The sequence below is a fragment of the Aptenodytes forsteri genome, unplaced genomic scaffold, assembly GCF_000699145.1.
Source record: "Aptenodytes forsteri isolate BGI_AS27 unplaced genomic scaffold, ASM69914v1 Scaffold2, whole genome shotgun sequence".
Classification (NCBI taxonomy): Eukaryota; Metazoa; Chordata; class Aves; order Sphenisciformes; family Spheniscidae; genus Aptenodytes; species Aptenodytes forsteri.
The window spans coordinates 10682833-10704025 of record NW_008795695.1 but is presented as its reverse complement, the minus strand read 5'-3'; the positions used below and the strand labels follow the sequence as shown (position 1 = coordinate 10704025).

The 21193-nt window shown below is 36.3% G+C and overlaps 1 protein-coding gene across 1 annotated transcript in view; it reads left to right on the top strand.

Moving 5' to 3' along the window:
• Positions 1-21193, top strand: part of BRWD1 (bromodomain and WD repeat domain containing 1) — a 61833-nt gene that overhangs the window by 21552 nt on the left and 19088 nt on the right. Inside the window, exons 17-30 of the mRNA XM_009282994.2 lie at positions 133-318; positions 1108-1291; positions 2152-2242; positions 3193-3333; positions 5431-5516; positions 6424-6619; positions 7622-7738; positions 7865-7972; positions 8354-8478; positions 8600-8682; positions 9139-9250; positions 15335-15396; positions 19378-19533; positions 19822-19942. Coding sequence (XP_009281269.1) covers positions 133-318; positions 1108-1291; positions 2152-2242; positions 3193-3333; positions 5431-5516; positions 6424-6619; positions 7622-7738; positions 7865-7972; positions 8354-8478; positions 8600-8682; positions 9139-9250; positions 15335-15396; positions 19378-19533; positions 19822-19942 — 1768 coding nt within the window. The remainder of the gene's footprint in view (positions 1-132; positions 319-1107; positions 1292-2151; positions 2243-3192; positions 3334-5430; positions 5517-6423; positions 6620-7621; positions 7739-7864; positions 7973-8353; positions 8479-8599; positions 8683-9138; positions 9251-15334; positions 15397-19377; positions 19534-19821; positions 19943-21193) is intronic.

The following is a 21193-nucleotide window of genomic DNA, read 5'->3' as shown; positions in this document are numbered from 1 at the left end:
ATTTCAAGAATGGTTTTCATTGTGTTTAGTTGTAGAACATGTCTCGCAGTGATGTGAACAATGAGATTAAATCATTTGCTATAGTCAGTCAGTTAACTGAACCCATTCATTTTGTTTGTATTACCTTGCAAGGTGATGGAGAAGTGGTTGAACAAGTTATAGGCCAACAGACAGTTGATCAGGATGAACAAGGCTTGGAGCCCAGCGTTCTTGATGGCATGATTAGACAATTACAACTACAACAAGATCAAAGAACTGGAGCCGATCAAGAATCTGCTTCAAGTGGCCCGCAAAACGGGGAAGGAACACCTAGAAGAGGTTAGTACTTGCTGATAAACTCTTAGGTAATTGTTCTGTCTCCATTTTTATTACGCTGTGTGAAATATTTCAAACAGGTTTTCATTTTAGTGTTGTTTTTGGAGACTAAGATTCCCTTAACAGAGTGATATCTGGTTAAGATCTTTTTATTCATTAAAACACTGCTACTCCTGTGATTAAATTGCAAAACAAAGCCTTTTGCTTTTCCTTTTAAAGAGCGTGAGTTGTATTTCTTGTAGAGTGCTACAAATTTAATAATATTTGTACTACATATTTAATAATATTTGTGCTGCATTTTTAATAATATTTGTAGAGTACTCAAATAACATTTATAGGAGCTACATTTATTCTCCTCTAAAGTTTGCAAAATAAATATTTTACCATTATTCAAACTGGGTTCCCCTCTTCCTTCTTTACAGATTTAAACCAGACACTTCTGATCTGTGTCTTTGTAGTTTTAATTACGTAAGCTCAGCTCCGGGAAAGGTGCTTTTTAGAACCTCACTAGCCTCAGAGCTGCCTGAAATAGTTCAGAAAAATGCCTCTGTCACATTATACTTCCTTTCACTGTATTAAAATAGTAGTAGAAATAACCATATTAAAAGTATATGTGTAATCTCACTGTATTTTCTACAAGACAGATAATTTCCTGAAGATGATAACTAGTCATATACTTACGATCGTGGAGATAAAAGTATGTGAAGTGTTAATTTTTTATCTTGTAGTAAGAAGAAACAAGGTTCCAATTCTGTGTAGTCTGAAAACAATGTTTTTGTTTGTATATTTTAGCTTTTAGAAGACCAAGTTTCGACATCCAGTCTCCTCCCAATATTGGTCTGCGACGTAGTGGGCAAGTTGAAGGCGTGCGTCAGATGCATCAGAATGCTCCACGAAGTCAGATGGCTACTGAGCGAGACCTTCAGGCTTGGAGACGAAGAGTTGTTGTACCAGAAATACCACCAAGCTTACTCAGGTCTGTAGACAGCTTACTGGGCTGCAGATACGGCTAGAGAGAACACATCATGTTGTTTGTTCTAAATCTAGTGCTATTAGATCTAAGCTAAAATAGATACGTGGTACAAATTGAAATAGTTCAGTGTTATGGACAGCCGTGCTTAAAAACTTTTAATTGTAAAGTCCATTCAACAAAAATAAATGGAAGTTTCTCTAGTTTAATAGAGAATGATTCTCCCATATTCCAATATTTTAAGTCATCTTAAAGGACAGCTAGATTACCTAGATTCTTGCTTTTTCCAAAATAAAGGGATATAGGTTAAATTCATGTACATCAAATAGTTTGGAGAGATTGTGCTTTTGTGAGACTTTGAGGAGGTGATGTGTTGTGACCAGAAGCAACACTGAGCACTTGAAATGCTAAAACAGTTAGCTGCTTTCAAAAGCACTATCAGTATGCATCTGTGAAAAGGAAAATTAATATTGATAGCTAAATATTTCTTTTTAATGCCACAGCAATATATTTTTTTTTTTCCCCCCCCCAGCCATATGTGCTGCCGCATTTCTGAAGTTTTTAAAAAGCTTTCTTGGTGTTGGGAGGTAGAATGATTGCAAAGGGAAAAATGTGGATTAAAAATGAGGTTGAGAAAGTTTATTCTGATATTTGCAAGGAAGACTTTCTTAATATCCATGATCTTTATCTGGAAATGAGAGGACATATACTATAGGTGTTTGAGCAATAATAACATCTGAAATCAATAATGTAATGAAATTAGGTGTTAGGGTTTTTTAGATAAAAGATCCATTCTCTTTAAAGGATCTAACTTTTCAGCATTGTCAAAACAGATGCATAATTACATTTTCATTACTTCCTTTTAGGAAGCAGGAAGAATATCGAATTGCAAAAGGGGAAGAAGAGAGAGATCTTTATGCAACAGAGAAGAAAAAGTCATTCGAGTCGTTGGAAAAGGTATGCAGCAGCTTCTAGGAAAATGGGCATTCTGTGGCCAGGGACAAGTCATGGTTTAAAAAATGAAAGCAGATATTTCTGAAGGTATGGTCTTCAAAGGTTCCTGCTGATTCAGCTTCCACTTATTGCAGGGCAAGGTTTGATTTGCTTTTATGAATACCTAGAATTCTTTCTTCTTTCAGTCTTGCCTCCTTCCATCCAAGGTATTTGGTAGTAATTTTTAAAGGCAGGCTTGACTTCAGGCCATTCTGGTTTTACTGCAGTTAAAGTTTAAAAGACAGTTGTTGCAGGTCCATGCTAAAGCACTGAGGTGCAAGTGAGAATGTTCAAGGTCCTATATTTGAAGAACTATAGGCTATATTGCATTCCCTTGTCATTTTACTTTAGATGACGATGTTTTGTGTATGGGGCAGCTTTTTCAGACTTGCCCTATTTTGAATGATTTTTTCATTATCTATTTTTTGGAAGAGATTGGTAAGAAGGAAAAATTGGTTATTGTACTGTTTTTATAAGATAGCGGCCTGATTTGCTGTGTCTTGCAGTACAAAACAATTTGACGCAAGAATTCTACTTCATGATCCCCTTAACTGGGAGGAGTTGAGGATTTCTTGTCCTCTCAGAATTGCACGTTGTAGGCAGCTGATGTTGTGATTCTGTAAATATATTTATCGGGTAATGTGAATGGACCCGTCACTTACAGTAGTTTATAAAGAGCAATTTCTTAGAACAACTACTAAATCTTAAATTGGGAACAGAAAATTTAAAATATTGGCTTACAGGAAAATTATTTCTTGTGAAAAGGAGTTTTGACGTGATCAGACTGTGATGTGATGAGGCCGTTTCAGTTTTTACATTCAGCAGTGCTTTTAGCCACCCTTTCACCCCCATAAAAGTTTGCCACATACATACTTTTATGTAACTTCTTTTTTTTCACTTCCTATATAAATTAGAGTGACTCGGAGTCTTCATTAATACAATCTAAGCGTAGACTGCATAGACGGAAATATCCCAATTACCGAACACGAAATAACATTGACCAACTGGAGTCTTCTGATGAGGAAAGAGATAACTGCTTTGGCTTGATAGAGCAGGTAAGTTCTCTTCCGAGTTCTGTATTTTGAACTTGAGTTCCTCAATAAGTGAAGTTTCATGTAAATGTGCCTTTTCTCTCTTAAAACAAGCAAGCAAACAAAAAAACCCCCCTCTTTTACCAGGGAAAGTATTTCTGTAAGCATCATTGTTGTTAGCACTTCTCAAACCTAGTTATCTGTTGCTTTAATAATGGTAATCTTTCCTGCCATTTTATAAATGGCTGAACTATTTCTGCTGAGAATCCTTTAAACCAAATCCACATTCCAAGGCAAAAAACCGATGTACAATGCTGAAGCTGGCTTAAAGTGAAGTTTGGATTTTAGATGTGTTTTGCTGTTTCTCTGTGAAAACCTTCCAAATTTGTACACACACCTAAAACTGGAAATTTTGAAGGTTCTTGATAAAGGATTGTTAGGGCCTGGTAATGTGATTCTTCCACAAAGTCTATTTATCCTGGCCGAGTCCTGGCTTGGGGTGAAACAGGACCTTGCTGCGGGTGGGAAGAGCTTTTGACTGTTGTGTTACCAGATGCTGTAAATCAGTGGTAGGACTGCTTGGACTACAGTTGCCTTGCCTTGCACACAAGAAAGTAGTCTCAAACTGGGAAAGGGGGAAGAAGTGGAAGGAGTAGAGAAGGTTGGACTTGTTGGACTAGTCACTTTCTTTGTTAAGGAAGAGTGGTGAACAAAATGGGGGATGTTCAGGAGAGAAGATAATTTTGTAAGTAAGATGAAGAATTATATTCTTTGGAAATGGACTCTCCTAGCCTCTTAATAAAGAATTCCTGTGTATTTAAAAACAATAAATCACTTAAATTTAATGAAAAGTTCAGGTTTTTCTTATTTTGGGAATAGAGTGGAAGGGGAGTTGAAAGGAGACTTCTGGCACCTGACAAATTCAAAGCATACAAAGTGCAAATAGGAGAGTTCTGCGCACTATCCTGTAAATAATACACATACTTAAATATTTTTGAAGAAGTGATGTTAGATCTAATAATACTAAAACTAATAATACTATAAGAAGCCGAGCTTTGATGTAAATGTCTTTTTTGTTTGTTTTAATCCTACAAATGGTAGAATAAAAGAGAAGAACTAACTTAGTGAGTATTGTGCATCCTGTACACTGTATGAACAGGTCTTAGGGGGAAGACTGTTAATTTTGTTACTCTGAAAATGACAAACAAATAATCAGTTGGACTAATTCAAACAGTGTTGAACTTGAAGTTGCAAGTTAAATCTTGTTTTCATACTTTTTTTTTCCTTGACGACATAAAACTTGAGACATGAGCAATGCATTATACTTAGTCATTTCAGTTATAGAAAACACATATAAAACATGAAGTTAATGCAAATAAATTGTTGAACAACAATCCGGAAATGACTTAGGCTGTAATATATTTTGATGTATCTTGACTATTTAGTTTTACATTTAAATATATGCACTAATACACCCAATTAGTACTTGGTCAATCAGTTGATACTAAAATCAGAAAAATCACCTGATTCTAACTTGCATAACTAATGAAAAAAACCATAGAAGTGCTACTCTTGTAACAGAATATACCCATGTCGTGTGCGGATGGGAGATGTGATAGTTTTCCTTTATTTGTTCCTTTTACAATCTTTAAATTCTTCCTTTGTGTTCTAGTGAGCTAGATTTTACTGTGTACTTTACATGACCTAATTGCAGCATCATGAGTCTGGAATTTGAAGGAAACAATCACCTGCCACTTTGTTCTGATAAACAATGTGAACTTAGACTAGGAAAAAAAAGAACTGTCATATGGTAGGGGGATAGAAGTATTGCTTTGTGAAGAGTGGCTACAGCAGGTGGATCCTCATGTGGCTAATAAAATGTGAGTGAATATACAGAAGTTCATGATTAATAGTGCACTCCTGAGGTTAACAGGGTAAGTTGAAATCAGCTACAAAAAAAGAACTACTTTCATTTTCATTTTAACTCCTCTCTTTTTTTATCAAATTTCTTCCTAACTTGATAATACGCAGACATGAATGGAGAATGTGTTTTATGTTTCAAACCCTTAAAACGTGCTGTGAGGAAGTTTTTGGATTGACTCTGCATATTTTTAAATTCAGGAAGCGGAAGAAAGTGAGGGCTCTGGCTCATCTGATGAAGAGGAAGAGTGGAGAAGTGACAAGAAAAGCAACAGTAATAGTTCTAGGTAAAAGCAAACAAACAGATCCCAGCTTTTACTACAATGAGTTTTACTTGAATTTTGGCAAGTTAGAAGTTGTATGGAAGTTCTATTGTGCTTCGTATGTAATAATATTTTGTAGGGTACTGTACTGACACATTGCATTGTTATTTAGTGTTCCATTTCACCAAAACATCTCTGTCTTTTAATGTAGTTTCGAATCCTTTTGCTTTTTTGCTAGATGGCAAAGAGAAAGAAGATAGTCTGGAACGTTTTTTATAGTGTGTTTTGTTCTGTTGGGTTTTTGAGGGGTGGGGGGTTTTGTTTATTTCAGGGATTTGGTTTGTTTTTTTAATAATGTAGCAACAGTTGCTTGCTCTTACAAAAATGTTTGGTTGAAAAAAATCTTAATTTTGATTAGGTTGTAATTTTATTTAGAACTGAAGTTATAGATAACTTTTTAATCACTTTACTATGGCTTTTTTAGATATTCTTTCTAGAACTCTATAGTAGTAGAACTAAAAAATACTGAGAGAGAGAGAGATAAAAAAGCAAATGTGTACCTGTGAGATTTGTATAACTGTCTTTAAAGAATTTAAGTAGTGTTTGGCTACTGTGTTCTTTAGGGAGGGCTCTTAACTAGTCCAGAATTTCATTGCACAACTTTCTTGTATAAAATTACTGATTTTGGAATTCACCAGACTTGAGGTTTTTTTAAAAAAACGTGCTTTGAATTACTGTGTTCCGAAAAAATTATGTTAAACATCAAGTGAAGTAATTGTTACAACAGGTCAAAATAATTTTAGTTCCTTTGATAGTGCTTTCAACAGCAATCTATATCTGCAGATATTTGTCTAAGAGAATTTAGCGTTATGAAATACTGACAACTTGGTTCTATGTTTGTATTTTCCCTGACCCCATCCACTATGGACAGTGATTCTTCAAGCAGATACTCTGACTGGATCGCTGATGCAGGGATTAACCTACAACCTCCCATACGGACTTCTCGACGGAAAGCTATCAGATACTGCAGTACTTCAGAAGATGAAGTGTCAGCAGAGAAATCATCTCCTCCAAAGAGAAGAAGAAGAAAAAGGAGAAAAAAGCCCAAACCAAAAAAGCAGGAGGAGGTATACAGTTAACTTCTACTCACTCTAATGAATTTCTCTCTTAAGTTTTTAGGCCTCTTCACTGGAAACTGTTAAAAGTAATTGTTATTGCCATTGGACAAGGATATTGGTATCACTACATACAGTGTACCCTTAATTAATTTGAGACCATTCCAAACGCAAGGTATCTGCTGATGTCTGTGGAAGAATCTGCATTCCAAATGAAATCACTTTCACTTTTCAAATAAAAACGGTTCTCAAGATTGCTGGTATCAAAAGGGGAAATGTGTTATTAAATAACTGTACAGAATATTAGACTAAAACTGTTAAACTGTCTGGTTTTACATAACATATCTTCTTCAAAACTTAGGGAGTATAGTCACTGTATTTATGGTGGCCATTTAGACTTGGATTGAATTTTTAATTTTTTGTAAATTACAATAATTACTCTTTTTTAAGTTACTGAAATTTTTACGTTAATTTAAATAATTATCCTTTTTTAACTTACAATAGCTATTATTTGCTGTTTTCTACCATAAAGGGGCAAACAGATTATTTTAATGCTTGGGGTAATTTTGGTATGTTTTTCCCTCCATCCTTTCACTTTCTTCTAAGTGTTCTCAAAATTATATTTTTGGAACTGTTTTTAATATGGATATTTATTGTGCAATATCTCTCATAATTTTTCCTCTTCAGATAGCTTCTTGCAGCTTGATAGATTTTTAATTGGGCACCGAGACTGCCATCTAAATTATAAAACTTTGTTTCTCTTAAGATCTGCATAGTGGTAATCTTGCTCACTCAAATCTTCATATAGGAAAGGAATGCTTAGTATTAGTACTACAAATACAGTTAGAACTAGAGCAAAGCCTTGGAGGAATTTTGCTAATAGGTTTTGGAAACGTACATTAGTCTTTTATAAGTTAAGCTTTTGTCTGCCAAATTAAAACGGAATGAGTTGTTCTGATGTCGTCTAAGCAATATGTCCATTATGTCTAACTTTGCTCTCTATTAAATGTGAAGGCTAATGCTCCAACCCAACCAGTAAACTTGGAATTGTCATATGATTGGCATCCTCCCATTTGGATAACAGACACAGCTCTTCGAAGATCCCCTTTTGTTCCTCAAATGGGCGACGAGGTAGGAATATTGATTAAAATCTTTAAATGCTTGTGTTAACTAATATTATTACAGTTACTAAATATAGGATAACATCTACTGTTTGGGGGTTTTTTTTGTTGTTTTGTTTTGGTTTGTTTTTTTTAGGTAATATATTTCCGACAAGGACATGAAGCTTACATTGAAGCAGTTAGAAGAAATAACATTTATGAACTGAATCCACACAAGGAGCCATGGAGAAAAGTAGTCCTTAGGGTAGGTCTGCATTGAAGATACTGTGGGTTCAATACTATAGTCTGTGAATGAAGAGTTGTATTACACTGTTTGCAAAACATTGATTTGTGAGGTTATGCTGTTTCCCATAATGTTTCCCCATGGAAACAACAGGGGAAAGTGTCCTCAATTACCAGAGTATCTTCAGAGTTACCTGTGGGAAGCCCAAATATATAAATAGCTGTGTTAAAATTGCCAAGTCTGACAGACTGTCTTCCATTGAAATCTCAAATACAGTTTCAATTTTTTTGGCTTTTTGGATGTGGGTACAATTCATGTGCTTGGTTAACTAATATTAAATTAATAGTTCTGTGCATAGTCCAGAAGGTAATACTTGCTGAAACTGTTTGTTCTTACCTGTAGGATCAGGAATTGGTAAAAATTGTTGGAATTAGATACGAAGTTGGTCCTCCCACACTGTGTTGCCTCAAGCTTGCTTTTATAGATCATGCCACCGGAAAACATACAGACAAATCATTTTCCATCAGGTATGTCCATCTTTATTTTTCTGAAAAGTATTTAAAAATATGTTTCTTTCTAAGCTTCTTCCTAAAGCCCTAAGGCGCACACATGAAAGGGGTTTTTTGTTTTTTTTTTTTTTTAATCTAGATACCATGATATGCCAGATGTTATCGACTTCCTTATATTACGTCAGTTCTATGATGAGGCACGGCAAAGGAACTGGCAAGCTTGTAAGTGTGTTTTCTAAGTATTTGACTAAACGATTTTGAAGTAAAAAATTTGTCCTTAGCTAATTGCTGAATATGCTAGATGCTACTTGCTTGTAACTTCAGAGGGCTCTCTGAAGGTAGGTAAGGTCCTTTTGCCCATTAGAAATTTAAGCCTACTAATTGCTGTACTAAGCATTTTGGCGGAATTACCATAGATGTAAGATACAGTCTTCAAAACATACATTGAGACTCTAGTGTTCCCTTTTCTTATTTTATAGCTAAGTAGCAAACTTATTTAGATTCTAGTATTTGTCTTTTTTTGGCATAATAAGTTGTCTCATCTTTTACTGAATATCAATGGGTTTAGAACTTTAAACTGAAATACATTGATCAAAAGTTTTTCTATTTGCATGTAGAAGAAGCATAGCTAAATAACTTTTCTTAGTAGAGTATCTGAGCAGACTTTTTTTGTTCTAGCTGATAGGTTCCGATCCATTATTGATGATGCATGGTGGTTTGGAACAGTGTTGGGTCAAGAACCGTATCAGCCTCAATATCCAGATAGTCACTTTCAGTGTTACAGTGTTAAGTAAGTATAAAAAGATTTACACTTTGAATGTTAGTAGTGTGGGCTGCCTCTTATGTAGCTGGCTTATTGGTATGAGAATGTAGAAATTGTTCAAATGATTTTACTGGTTGTATTACCACTTACTAATGGTTTCAAGTTGCTAATCTAGCACAACATAAGTATGTAATAACTTGTGGCAACTTCTTAGTGAATAGTAAGTAATATGGTGAAAGAAGTTGTTGACCTCTTTCACGTTTGCGAATCATTTTCTGTAATGACTAGTGCTGAATCTCTTCCACAAAGCAAGCAATGCAATTTCTAGTGTACATTAACTATTATTCTTCATTGATAATTGGTTTTGGCTGGGGCATGCTGAATCTCTTCTGTTGTTACTGACATCTTGATCCTTATGCTTCAAGTTTTCACACTTCTGTCTTTCACATTATAGTCCACAGAGCAAGTATATGTATAAGATGATCTCATGCTATCACTTGAGACTCTTGTAGAGGATGTTTCCAAACATTGCTCTCTCTTCATGCTTGACACGTGAATGTGAAGGCAGAACTTGAGTCTCTCCACTGCCTAGTGGTATTCTGCCATATTCCCTATCGTGTAGGTTCCACTTGCAATTTCACCTTTTGATTTCCTCTTTGGGTGATATTTAGCTAGATAACTGGCAGATAATATAACCCTGTGTTACCTGTAACAGACAAATCCCTTTGACCAGCCTACTTGTCAGGAGATAATACTGCCTAGGTGAAGGCATATAATATCAAGTGCATTGTTCAAAACGTGGCAAATTGGGCAGATCAATAGTATTAGAGTAGAAAAAAATAACTGCTTAAACAGGAAAGGCCAGGAACATCTGAGTCAAACTGGTAACAAGATAGTTGGACCCATTCCTTCTTTACCAAGGTGTGTTGTGGAAAATGACTCCCTACTATCACCCCCCATGATGGTTTGACATTAGTGGTGTTCCTGTGCACCTTCCTTCATGTCAACAAAGAGGTCCTTCACACAAAGGAGAAGAAACGTGAACAAAGATCACTCTGGACCTCAGTGTTCAGAATCAGGATGTTGTCCTTGGCCTTGTCCTGCTCTGTCCAAGCTGTCTGGAATGGTTCTGGGATCTTGATTGCTTTGGATTCCCCCAGCAAGGGAGGACTGTAAGGAGAATAATCAGTGAATACATAATATTGGTATTTCTGTCACGACGAGAGATTCTTCCCATGTCTTTTACAGTATATTCGATATTCAGAGTTTCATTGTTGGAGGGCTTTTTATTTTTTTTCACTCGGAGGCTTTTGAACCTGTCACTCATCCCAAAGAAAGGAAGTACTTGTAGCTAATAGACAATTCTGTGAGACTGCCAAGATTGTGTTACGTATTTCAGTTCCTTGTCCCATCCACTCGACGAGAGATTCTTCCCATGTCTTTTACAGTATATTCGATATTCAGAGTTTCATTGTTGGAGGGCTTTTTATTTTTTTTCACTCGGAGGCTTTTGAACCTGTCACTCATCCCAAAGAAAGGAAGTACTTGTAGCTAATAGACAATTCTGTGAGACTGCCAAGATTGTGTTACGTATTTTAGTTCCTTGTCCCATCCACTTTACTTGTCATCTATCCCGTTGATTTTCCTTAGTGGGAAGGTGTAACTAACTTCCAGATTGAAGTTCTTGCCTGTACACTTTTGGCAAGTGAATTTTCACTTTTGCTTCTACAGCTACAATTAGCAAATTGGCACTCTTGATGTGCCATACATAAAAGCGGCATCAATATTAAGTCTCTACAACAGGTCATCTGACCATAAAGGACTTCTTCATGTTCCTGACAGTGATAAAGCTAAGACTGCTCCACATATAAAGGATCTGTCAGTGTGTGTGACTACTTGTTTTTTCTTTCTGACAGTTGCTTAATCACCCACAATGAGAAAGTACATACAGATGAAAAACTGAAATCCAGACTATCTGTATGTTGATTTCTTGCCCTCATTTCATTCTCCTTCAGACTCTTCTCTTACCTTAAGAGAGGATCCTTGACAAACTAAAATAGTGCTGGATGCTTACTGACATCTTACTCATGTCCCAGGCATGAGGGATAGTACACTTGGAGCATATCTCCTGCAGGTGATGTAGGGGTAAAAATATTCAAGTTACTGGCTAGTATAATTTCCCTTGCTTTGTAAAATGATGTACAGAGTGAAAAAATCCACTGAGTCCAGATACCAGTATGAAAATACGACTAAATCTTATTTCAAAGTACTAAATTTTACCTGTTAGATAGCTCAAACCCTTTGATATGCTACCATGGGGAATATATGTTACCTTCCACATGTTATACCTTTCATATGTTTTCTTACATTACCACAGTTGTTCCTTGAGAGTAAGCTTAGATGGGGTTTTTGGTTGTTTTCTTGGCCAGGTCAAAATCAAGTTTCCAGTTATGAAAAAGAGCCTATACCCAATTTCCTAGACTCCTTTCTTCTGTGAATGCTGAAGGATATTTCAGTATTTTCATGTACCAACCTTTAACAGAGGAAAGTCTAGAGCTGCTTTGAAGTTAGCTTAATAATTGAATAGGTAAGGAATGCAGTGCTCTTTAAAGAGCAGTTTCAAAAGAGAGCTCTTTAAAGATTTGTGCTGCTTTTGTAGAGAATGTGACTTTGTTCTATCTTGGCTCACAAACAGCTCTTCTAGAGAAGATTCCTAAGATATGTATATGAAAATGTCTGGAGTGTTTTGCAGGTATAGTTAGGTTTTGCGACTTGGCTGGGTCCTTAGCTCTTTTGTAAATACGATCCTTTGTTCAAGAATCTTGTCTACCCAAGAATCTGCATGTGGTTTAGCAGCAGTAGCTTCCTAATTTGCATTCATGTGCTTTATACATTGGATGCAAAAAGATTTTTAAATAAGTTTCATTTTACATCTGTTTAAATGGGAAAAAACAACGTAAACACAAATGCTTGTGACTCTGTCTTGGAAAAACTGCAATATGCTGTCTCTCTTCTTCACTCAGGATTTGGGTTATGGTGCTTTTTTAGATGGTAGAATTTTGCTAACCCAGCTGAGTTTCAGCATCTGCAGTTGTTCTTCACCACTTCCGAGACAAAGAGCTTTACTGGAATAGAAGTGCTTTTTACTTTATACCAGAAACGACCTTTGAAAGTTGGCTTCAAAACACTGAGTGATGGAGAGTGTGGGAAACCACATTTGAATGAGATGAAGGGGAGTAATTACCACGTAACTTAATTGAAAGACTTATTGGTAACCAGGTTGTCACACACTTAGGAATCATCTCAAATTATCACCATCACTGTTGTATAGGTAATAAATAAATAGAAGATGTATAAATTGAATGTTTTGTTATTTTACTGGCCAGACAAAAATAGGTATTTGTGTAGAAGCAGCTTTATGTATTGTTGTGTTACCTGGATGAATGGAGCTTAAGTGGAACTAAATGGGGCTTAAACTGTACTAAACTGTATTGATAAAGTCTTTCATGCAATATTATGAAGTAGTATATACATTTATGAATACCAACAACTTCTGAAGTATTGTACATTAACTGGGGAGGAGAACATGCTGGATGAACCTTCAGAACTCTGTTAGTTCATAAACATCAAACAGGCTGAATGTGGATGGATCAAAGTTTTCCTAAGTCGATGGGTAATCCAAAATAATGGAGAGGTGCTCTTGCCTGAGCAGAGTTTTAGTTATAAAATATTATGAGGATGATCATCTCAATTTTCAGTTTGTTTGAAATAAATACACAGGAGGTATTAGACCAAATATCTAAGTTTATTAAGTCATAAGAAGTAGATGGCATTCACCCAGGCATTTGAAGAACTCTCGCATGAAACTCCCGGCAAGGTTGCAAACTGTCCTACAGTTGGACCCTGTACTAGAGGACTGGCAGATTGCTATTGTAACTCCTGCCAACAGAAAAGGCTCTGGAGGGAAATCAGTGAACTGTAGACTGATATATTTGACTTCAGTTTCTGGTACGTGCCTATAATAAAGAATAATACTATCAAGCATAAGGATAAACCCAGCTGTAGGAAAGAGCCAGCACTGCATCTGTACAGGGAAGTTCTGCCTCTCTACCCCTTTTGAAGTTCTGTGAGTTTGTTAGTAAGCATATGAATAAAGTGGACAGTATATATTTGGATTTTTTTTTAAGAAGCCCTTGACAGGATTTCTCTTCAAGAGATGTTAAAGAAACTAAGATGACATAGGATTGGAGCAAATACTTCTATGTGTTGAAAACTGGTCAAAGGATAGGGTGCAAAAGAGTGGTTCTTAACAATCATATTTCAGACTGGAGTAGCGGGCTCCCCCAGGAATTGGTGCTGGGACGAGCTTTAGTCAGTGTCCTAAGCCTCTTGGAGGGCACGCGGCATGAAATACCCAAGGTCTGTAAATATCGCAAGTCATTTCAGGTAGTAGTCAAATATCACCCTAAAGGTGAGGACTTCCAGAAGGACCTCATAAAACTGACTGGCTAAAAAAGTGCCAGATAATTTTCAGCACAGATGTATGTTGGGTAGGGGCATCTGGGGGAGCAATGGTCTTATTTATGCTTATATGACATTGAGCTCATGAGTAGATTCAGCTGAAGACAGAAATGTTGAGGTAGTCATTGACAGTTCTCAAAATGTCAGCTGTGTGTGTACTGGCGGCTACAAAAACCAACAAGGTGTTGGCCACCATCAGAAAGGATATCAAGGACAAAACAGTATTGCTCACTGCTTTTTAGCACTGTGGTGTGCTGATGTCTTGATGTGTTTTCGGTCTCAGCATCTAAAGGAAGGTGTAATGACTTCAGGAAAGGTACAGAGAAGGGCAACTAAAATGCTTAAGAGTATGTACCAGATGCTTTGTGGGTTAAGACTAAAAAAAAATGTGATTCTTCAGATGGAAGAGAAGGATGAAAAGGGTGCGTTCATAGTTCACAAAATCGTAAAGGTGATAGGCAACGTGAATAGAGAATTACTATTCACCAAATTCTGTAATGGCAGAACTAGAGGTGTGTGTTGAAATCTATAGGGGGTTTGTTTTAAAAGGGTTTGGGTTTGGTTTTTTTAGCATTGGGGTAGTGAACTTTGGAAATACATTTACACAGGAGGCTGTGGAAACAGTATTAGCAGGTTCAAAAAGGTATTAGACAAAAATAAACAGATACTAAAGGAAATAGAGTTGGGATGTGTTCACAAACATGCCTAGAGGGATACAATGATCATGAATGCTGGAAGTACGAGTAGAATGGACTTGTACTAGGATCATACGGTCTCCGTACATTGAACCTATTATTAGGAGATGCTAAGACACAAATTACTGGTCTAGCTGGACGAGTAGGGTGTTAAGAAATGCCTGACTGGATCAGCTTATCTTTTGAAATACCAGAATTCGTTGGTATTTTTTTGTGTTGTTAAAAACATGTAAAAATATGCCCAAATGTGGTAGGATTTGGAGAGATCTCAAAATTATATTCATACCTAAAAGTTAAGTATCAGAGTGAATGTACAGATACACTATCAATATCAACTGTGTTTGCCTTTGCTTCCTCTTGGTCCTTACTTAACTCTAGTTTCTTCATTTTATACTTACTCTTTTCTTTGTCTTAGTGTGGTATGCCTTATAAAATGAAATGTTAATATACCAAATACCTCACTTACTGTTCTTCCTTTCTCTGAAACATTCAATGGACTTGCAAAACTACTGTTGTGGTTAGCAAAAAAAATCCTCTCTCCTGTGTGGTTTTTCTTGTATCTTCCCCTTGATGTTGTTATCTCATTTTTCCATGTGTATGGCTTATTTTTATTCTGCAACTTCTTAATACACAGGCTTTGTAAAATTGATTTTTATATTGGGTAAGTTGCATATAGCCAAAATCAGGAGCTCAGTTTTAATTTGAACTTCATTATGAAGTATGTTTCCTTTTTGCACTGCGACAGCTGATTGCTAGCTAATGGTTTTGTTTATATGCATGTTTATACAGTATATTTTATTAATACCTAAAAATAGCTGTGATTCAAATATGCTTGGAGGGAATAGTTCTGGGTCAAGATTAAATTGTTACTGTTTTTTTTAATTTGGTGAATCAGATGGGACAATGGTGAAATTGAAAAGCTTAGCCCGTGGGACATGGAACCAGTTCCTGATAACGGTAGGTAGAAACTCACTTAATAAAACAGATTAATGTGCTTCTCCCTTTCCAGTTCCTTCATTTCATGCAGGCAGTAGACCTTAGATGATTCCTATCTTTCTTGTGACTCTTGCCAGTAGGTCATCCGAGTACAGTATCCATTGTGTGTATCTACTTAACAGGTGGAACTGACATGATAATAGTTATCCTTTAAATTATCGAGAATGTCAGCAGGGTGTTTTCGTGCGTTGAGGCAAAGTTCTTAAAGACAGTCTTGTTTCAGATCTGGTGACATACTTTGAATATACCTACATTTTTTCCCTTTGCATCTTCCAGAGCAATTTTGAAGGAAATACTCTAAATGTGTAGCTTTGGCTTATGCAATAAAACCTGCAACTTCCAAATGTCAAGTTGCAAAAACATCTCAAGTTTCAAAAAACTAGTTTGCTGTAATACATTTTAGTATAAGGGGGTGGGGGAAGAATATGTATAAAATAATTTCCAGTCAGCAAATCCTTACTGCATGTAGTTTAAAACCAGCAATTTATAAAGTTTGCTGGTCAAATCCAAATTAACTGTAATTAAAACGTGTGGATTCCTGGTTTGTCTTACTCAATTCAGTTTTCCAATGCTTGTCAGTACCAGCTGGGTGGAGGGAGGAAAATTTGTGAAATACTGAGAGGGTAGTTATTGAATAAGCTGTCAAAAAGATACTAATTTTCTTTGTAACAAGCTAGGAGTTAGCTTGTTTCCCAGACACCCGAAAGGCTTACGCTATATTTTTTTTCTTAAATACGAGTATAGTGTACACATGCGGATGTTCTCAGTAGCCACCTGACTGTCTAATCTTTGAAGTGTTAGCTGGCTGCTTCAGTGATACCTTGTGATGACAAATTCTGCAAAACGGTCTGAAATCAAAATGTGAAATTGAAATCTTTATACATTTTAGTTTATAGAAAACAAGTAATCAGCAGGATTTTGGTTTTACACACACACACACAGATTTAATTGAAACATTCCATTTTCTTATCACCAACATTATCAGCAGGATTTTGGTTTTACACACACACGCACACACAGAGATTTAATTGAAACATTCCATTTTCTCATCACCAACATCAGTCTCCTCCTAGCATACAGAAGCTTTTCTTACTCATCGTGAACTGGTTAATGCTTCCCATATGTGTCATTGAGAGACAAGTCATATTGTTAGAGGCTCACAAGCCTTACATGTGAACTTAAGTCAGGATTTATTTTGCTAACAGGATAAATTGTATCCATTTCTTCTGAATGCTGTATACTGTGGTTTAAGTTTGCGGTTTATATCAGTGCATTAGTTTATCACCTCTTCCTCCTGTGGATTGAAAGAGTAGTGTTCTCAACCACTTAAGTTTGGTAGCATAAAGGAACTAGAATTCTTGAAATAGCTACACTGGCAATGTAATGAGGGAGACATACTACAGACGGTAATTTAAATCTGGATAGTATTACATGTATAAGTCATCATTTACTGGCTATATCAGAGGCAAATTGTAACTTCTTTCTTTGTCTTAATAAGTTGTTACTTTGCCATATTAAGAGCTTAAGGTTTGTTTGATCTGAGGAGCTACGACTTTACCATAGGAAAACTGGGAAGGGACACAAAAAAAAAAAAAAGCTGAAAGCTAGTGTGTCTTTTGTGGACAAGGTCGAAGAATTGAGAACATCATCCTCTGAACAGGTCAAGGATAAGTACCACAGCAGCCACTAGGCTAGAGGAAGAACAAAAATTGTCTGAAGGCAATCCGGAACTCTTTATTTTCTACCTTTCTTTCCAGGCAGAAAATGGCAGTCTGTAGGGAAGTAAAGCTCTTGCAGAAAGGTTTTGTGCATTTATAGAAAGCGTTATTACGTTAACAGTATAGTATAAAACAGGGGTTAAACCCCTTCTCCTTTGCTTTCTCTTCCTTTCTTCAATTGAATGACGGATCAAATTGAAATTGTACCTCACGTTTGCAACTCTTCTCTCAAAATATTTCTTCTTCATTCAGTTTACCAAGATAGATGTATGGGAGAACAACAGCACTGAAGTTGGACTAACTAGCAGGTCACAACTTTAAGTTGTTACCTTTTCTGTCCTCCAAGCATAAGTTTTGTCTCATGTTACCAAGATACAGTATCAGATGTCAAACTCTTGTCAGGGACAATGCTGTCAAGACCAGGAAAAGCTGCTGCATATGGACCTGAAAATTCAGTTTTCAGCAGTCTGCTTACTAAACCACTATTGGTGTGGACTGGCTGTTGTATATATTAACTGTCTGTACCTGTACTGTAAGCACTGCAACCCTCCTCCTGGCAGTTCAGCTTTCTGTGACCTATTTACTCCTGAAGATTAGACCATATGGTCATATATGTGTGTGTGTATATATATAAAAAAAACATGCCAGGAGTGATGGCAAGTCTTCTGTGTCACGTGTGCCAGGGTGCTGCAAAGAACACAAAGCAGAGATCTTTACACGCTTGTTGCGAAGGACAGAGTTTAGTCTGTCTTTCTGCTTTAGTTGTTACTCCTGCAGGAGAAAATCACTCTTGAGCGCTTATGCAGTGGAGTACCAGGTACCATATTGAGTTCTTCTTGACGCAACCCTGCGTAAGTGTAGAAGCATTACTTGCTGCTTTCTCTTAGTGTTGCCTTCAGGAAGTTTGGTTGCAGAACTTGTTTCAGCTCGAAGATGAGTTAGAAGGATCATCTAAGTGAGTCACCTCTGCCCCTTCAGCTTTTCCTAGCACCTTTTTTGTATTTTATCCATTTGTTTCTTGAAGAACTGCCTCATCTTTAGTAGTGTTTCAGCAGATAACAAATACTGTTAGGGCTCCATCAATGCAATAATGAACGGAGAACTAGAAATTACTTTGGGTCATTAAGACTAACCCTGTTTGGCTGAAGGAAAAAATAGTCCTTTTCGTAAACTTAGAAGGTCCCCTATTAAAGCTTGGGTTTTTTTCTCTACAGTAGTTGTAGCTGAAATGTATTTTAGAATTTGTATGCAACATATTCATGGATTACAGTCATCGTAACACTGACAAGGACCCTATCCTCTTTCTTGCTTTCATTTTTAATGGACAGACTCTCGAATGCTAATGGAAGTTCTTACTGTTAGTGTATAGGCTTATAGCTAGAAACTTGATACTGTTGAATTTATCTGCTAATAAAAAAACAATTTATCTGCTAATTCCAGTTGTCCTAATCAGTACAAAGAAGTGATCTTGCCTACCCACAGTGTCTGATCAGGAACCTTCACATGCTTGTTCCTTTTCAAGTGCTCAAATGAAAAGAGGAACTTAGCTTTTCAAAAACAATGAAAGTACAGAAACTGCAGATGTACTAAAAACAATCTGTGGAGTTGAGGGGGAAAGATATCCAGGGATAATACTTTATCTACTGAATCATTCTGCATTGGCCAGATTGCATTAGTCTTTGGAAGCATGACTCTTTCCACAGAACCATACATCACAGCTTTATATTTCTTCTAGTTCTTATTGCTTTGAAATGATTATTCTGCCATGTTCAAAACAAATATTTTTAAAAATGTCCAAAAGATCACAGTTGTTAATACCAGGAAGGATGTCACAAAGTATATTGCTTATCTTGCACATGTTTAAAGGTTGGGGGCACAAATTGACTCATTAAGTTACGATCCTGTGAAGTTCAGGGCATGCATTTAAAACAAAAGCATATAAACAACTCTTCTGAGTTTAAGTCCTCTTTTAAGTCTAGTGCTTAGATGAAGAGAGGAAAGAGTCTTCTGGAAATTCAGGACTGCAGAAAAGGTGAATAAAGAATATCTTTGTTGTATGCATTTTGTGTACTTTTCCCCATAGTCTTAGCATCAAACTCCGCTTTAAGGCAAGAATTTTTTTGTCAGTTTTAACGAGTATTTAATAAGCGTGAGTACTTAACAATTTATCTTGTTGTTTTGTGTTCTCACTTCTTACCCTTTTCTATTTGCTATCACTCTTCAGTTGATCAGCCTGAAGAATTAGGAGCTAGTGTTTCCGTGACTTTTGAAGAGGTGGAGAAGCTACTATACAAACCCCAAGAAGGGGAGTGGGGGATGAGATCTCGTGATGAAGCATGTGAACGGATTATCAGTGGTATTGATCAGCTTCTGACTCTTGGTGAGCATGTAGTCTAAGCTTTTAGTAGTTTTCTGCTAACATTGCATTTATAAACAGGTCCCTGGAATATCCATGGCATCCTTTAAAAATTCCCTGTGATACAGTACTGTAAATATTCATGCATTTTTATGTGCAGTTCTTTCTGTTTGTCTGTACTGAGATTTTTATATTTTTATACATCATTGGTTTTATCAAGAATAATTATACATAGCAATTGAACACCTGGCTCAATTGTCATACGCATGGAAGCCTTGAAATAGTTTAATTAATCTTGCTGTTTCTTAACAGACATTTCGGCAGCTTTTGCTGGTCCCGTTGACCTGTGTACATATCCCAAGTACTGTACCGTGATTGCTTATCCAACAGACCTGAACACTATTCGGACAAGACTGGCTAACCGATTTTACAGGTTAGTACTAGCAGTAGAAACAAGGGACAATGTGGCCTTGAGTTTGTCCGTTGTGAGAAGATCTAAACTTTTTTTAGTAAGAGCAATTACTCTTTTTACAAACGTTCTGAAAACCAATAGTCCAGTACCTGAATTCAGCATTACTAGTGTTTTGTAGCAGGGCTCTGATGCTTGATAACTGCAATGTTATATTCATTTTTATTAAGTTTCTTAGTTCTTAAGGAAATTGATTTCAGCCTATATTAGTACTGTTTTCAGAGTTACAGTAAACACTGACATTCTTTCTTTGAGAAATTTGCTATTTGAAATTAGTAAATATAAAAAAAAATTGAAGTTACTTCAGTGCTGGAGACTTAATTCAGATTTTGAAGTGCTGTACTTCGGTTACTTTGAACTTGAAGAGGGTTAAGCTCTTAAGCGCTTATTACTTTCAGAAATGTGCTTAAACACAGAGGGTGAAATGTTAAATATTTCCACCAGCATTTTAAATGATAAAAACTTACGGTAGAGAAAGAGGGAAGAAACTGAAGTGTAGTGATAATAAAGTTCTGATTTTCTGGATGTGCTGGGTATCCATAGCTCTAAAAGAAATTGAAGGGTGTTCTTCATCTAGACTTGCATTCAGTGTGTCTGTAAATACAGTGAGGCGAGATTAATAGTTGTTTTCCTCCTACATAAGACTGAAATAATGTCTTGGGAAATAGTTTGAAATTCTGTAGGTGAAGAGCTGCAAACTTGGGGCATCTCTGCTTCACAACTATAAGGAATTGGAAAAATGAATGATAAAAATGCAATTACATAGTTGTGCTACCTCATTTCTATCAAGTTACAATTTTAATTTGTAGCAGTTTTTACAAATCTGTCGTCTTACAGGGGGTGCTGCCTTGACTGGTCAATTGGCCTCGAAGCAAGGTATTTGAGGGAAGCAGAAAAGAACATCATAGCTGAGATGTCTTTAAAAAATGTAGACTAAGCTTCTTGTCACTCTCTCTTTTTAATTGCTTGTGCCTTGTGTTTATTAGTTAAGAATTAGTAAGTTACTACACAACTTGTGTTCCATTTGACAGGGCTTTGTGACAAGCAACTTCTGATGTTTCCAGAATAAATGTTATAATTTACAGTGGTGGTTAAATAGTACTCTTTTTCCCTCCTTTTTGAATAAGGTCAGATGTTAGCTTTTTAAAAAATGCATGTGTTTTTAAAGAATCCAGGGAATCCACAATCCTCAGTATTATTTCAGTGATATTTTAT